This window comes from Penaeus japonicus, unplaced genomic scaffold, assembly GCF_977035675.1.
Source record: "Penaeus japonicus unplaced genomic scaffold, GWHDUDI00000001_assembly GWHDUDI00000003, whole genome shotgun sequence".
NCBI lineage: Eukaryota > Metazoa > Arthropoda > Malacostraca > Decapoda > Penaeidae > Penaeus > Penaeus japonicus.
Genome location: NW_028234405.1, coordinates 34,814,109 through 34,816,608, shown reverse-complemented (window position 1 = coordinate 34,816,608; position 2,500 = coordinate 34,814,109). Strand labels below are relative to the sequence as shown.

Here is a 2,500-nt window from a genome sequence, read left to right as displayed (position 1 = left end):
GGTAGAAAGCAAGAAGAAGAAGATGATGATGATAACGATGATTTTAATGATGATTTTGATAATAATAAATATGATGATGAAGAGGTGGAGAAGGAGGAGGAGGAGGATGAAGAAAGAGAATAAAAGGAGATGGAGATGTTGAAAAAAGAGAAGACAGAAAAAATCGAAATGAAAAAGAGGGAAGATGAAAGGAGAAGAAAAGGAAAAAATGGGAAAGTAAGATAAGAAAAACAAGGAAAGTGGTAGGGAAAAAAAAGAAGACAAAGAGGTAAATTGGTGAGAAGAGAGAGCAGGTAAACGAGAAGTAGAAAGGGTAAAGAAAAGAATAAACAAAATAAAAAAATGCTAAGAAGAAAGATAAGACAATAACAAGAGAAAAAAAATAGACGAAGAAAAATAAAAAGAAAATCCAACCGCGCGCCTCACCGACCACCGAAGGTTCGAGATCAACGAAGACAGCTCGGGGCACGTGCTTCCCCGACCCGGTCTCGCTGAAGAAGGTGTTGAAGGAGTCGTCGCTGCCGCCCACGTACTTGTCGGAGGGCATGGTGCCGTCGGGCTGGATGCCATGCTCGAGGCAATAGAGCTCCCAGCAGGCGTTGCCCATCTGCACGCCCGCCTGCCCCACGTGGATGGAAATGCACTCGCGCTGGAACCGAGGGGGAGGGAGGTTGTGGTCAGCTGGGGTGGGGTTGGGGTTGTTTGGGGTCGGGGGTGGTGAGGTGTGTGGGGGTGGGGGTGTTTGTGGGGTTGTGGGGGTGTTTGTGGGGGTTGTGTGTGGGTGTTTGTGTGTGGGGCTGGGGGTGTTTGTGCTTGTGTGTGTTGTTGGGTGTTTGTGTGTGGGTGAGTGGGAGGGAGTGTTTTGTGTGTGTGTTTGTGTTTTTAGGGGGGAAGGGATTTGTACGTGTGTGTTTTTTGGGGGGAGGAGGTTAATTACGTATCTGTAGACGGGGGGGATGTTTGTGTTTTGAGGGAGTGGGATGGTGTGTTTGATGTGTGTCTGTTTGTGTGTGCATGTGTGTGTGTGTGTATGTGTGTGTTTATGAATGTATACAGGCGGAGACATTCAAACAAAAGAATAACCAAGTGAAAAAGAAAATCGAGATATTATACAGAGTTCAAGCATGAAAGCTTTCACCGGATGCCATCGACCTATGCCGAGGTGACCTGTACTGGATGCCTTATTTGGCCAGGCATTAAATTCTCTCCACGGAATCTCCATTTCCTGCGAAGGAACTGATCATTAACTCATCACGGACGACCATGGAGATTGCAGTTAGTGCTGTGAGTCCTTACTGGGTAATATTAGTCGAGTATTCATCTTTGAAAGTTCAAAGCGCAAATGTCCTTATTTGCCGTAAGATGTATTTTATCTACTTATTCATTCTTGTCCCGATGCATATTTCTTTATCATTTATCTATTACAGAAATATCTTTCTTACTTATCTACTTTATGTATTTTACTTACCTGTAATTGGATTTATTTCCCTACTTACCTACCACTCATTCCCACGAAATACTTACGTGAAATAGGTTTTAGTCTCATTATAAGGAATAATCACGTGTTCCTCTATTATCAAACTCTAAATCAGGTTCTTTCTTTCGATCTCTCTTTCTCTCTCGTGTTGTTCTTCTTCAGCTTTCTATTCTTCCTTCGTATTTTCTTTTTTTCATCTTTTCTTATCATTCTAATCTTCTTCCTCATTTCTCATAGCTTTCCCTTTCTCCTTCTTCACACCTCGTCAGTCCATCCCTTTACCTCTTATTTGCTTCATTTGTTATTCTTCCTTCCCTATCGTCTCCTTACTCCCAACTCCTTCATTCTTCCATTTCCCATTTCTCATCCCCTTTTCTCTCTTTGTTTCTCCCATTCACCCTCTCCCATCTGTGAGTGTGTGTGTGTGTCTGTCCATGCATTTATCTATCTGTCTGTTTCTGTCTGTCTGTATCTCTGTGGATGTGTATGATAATCCCATTCATTCCCCTCGCTTCTACCACCCCATACCCTCCCTTCCTCATTCTCCCCTCCCTCCCCACTCTCACACCCCATACCCTCTCCCTCCCTCTCCATACCCAACCCTCCTCGTTCCCTCCTCCCTCCCTTCTCACATACCATACCCTTCCCCTCCCTTCACCCACCCCATACCTTCCCCCTCCTCATTCCCTCATTCTCCCCTCTCCCCTATCATACCCTCCCTCCCCATTCTCCCCCCATACCCCCCTCCCCTCCTCATCCCATCTACCCCGGACATCCTTTCCCGATCCCACAGCCAATCGAAAAGCAGACACATCACGGCAGTTCGCAAATGCAGCATGTCTACACTATGAGCTTAATATAGAAGTCGCCGGTGTGGAGGGTAACCGCATGATATTGACCCAAATAAGGCAGTCATGCAGACCGAGAGTCATGAGTTGTCTCTCACTCATGGTAATGGCGGCCAAACCTGTTTCCTTCTGTCTGAGGCTTCATCTTCTTCCCCTTCTGTCCACTTCCCTGCGT

The 2,500-nt window shown here is 45.6% G+C and overlaps 1 protein-coding gene across 1 annotated transcript in view; it reads right to left on the bottom strand.

Annotated features, from left to right (window-relative positions):
- Positions 1–2,500, bottom strand: part of LOC122260241 (tubulin alpha-1 chain) — a 13,944-nt gene that overhangs the window by 6,546 nt on the left and 4,898 nt on the right. The window contains exon 2 of the mRNA XM_043027423.2: positions 427–649. Coding sequence (XP_042883357.1) covers positions 427–649 — 223 coding nt within the window. The remainder of the gene's footprint in view (positions 1–426; positions 650–2,500) is intronic.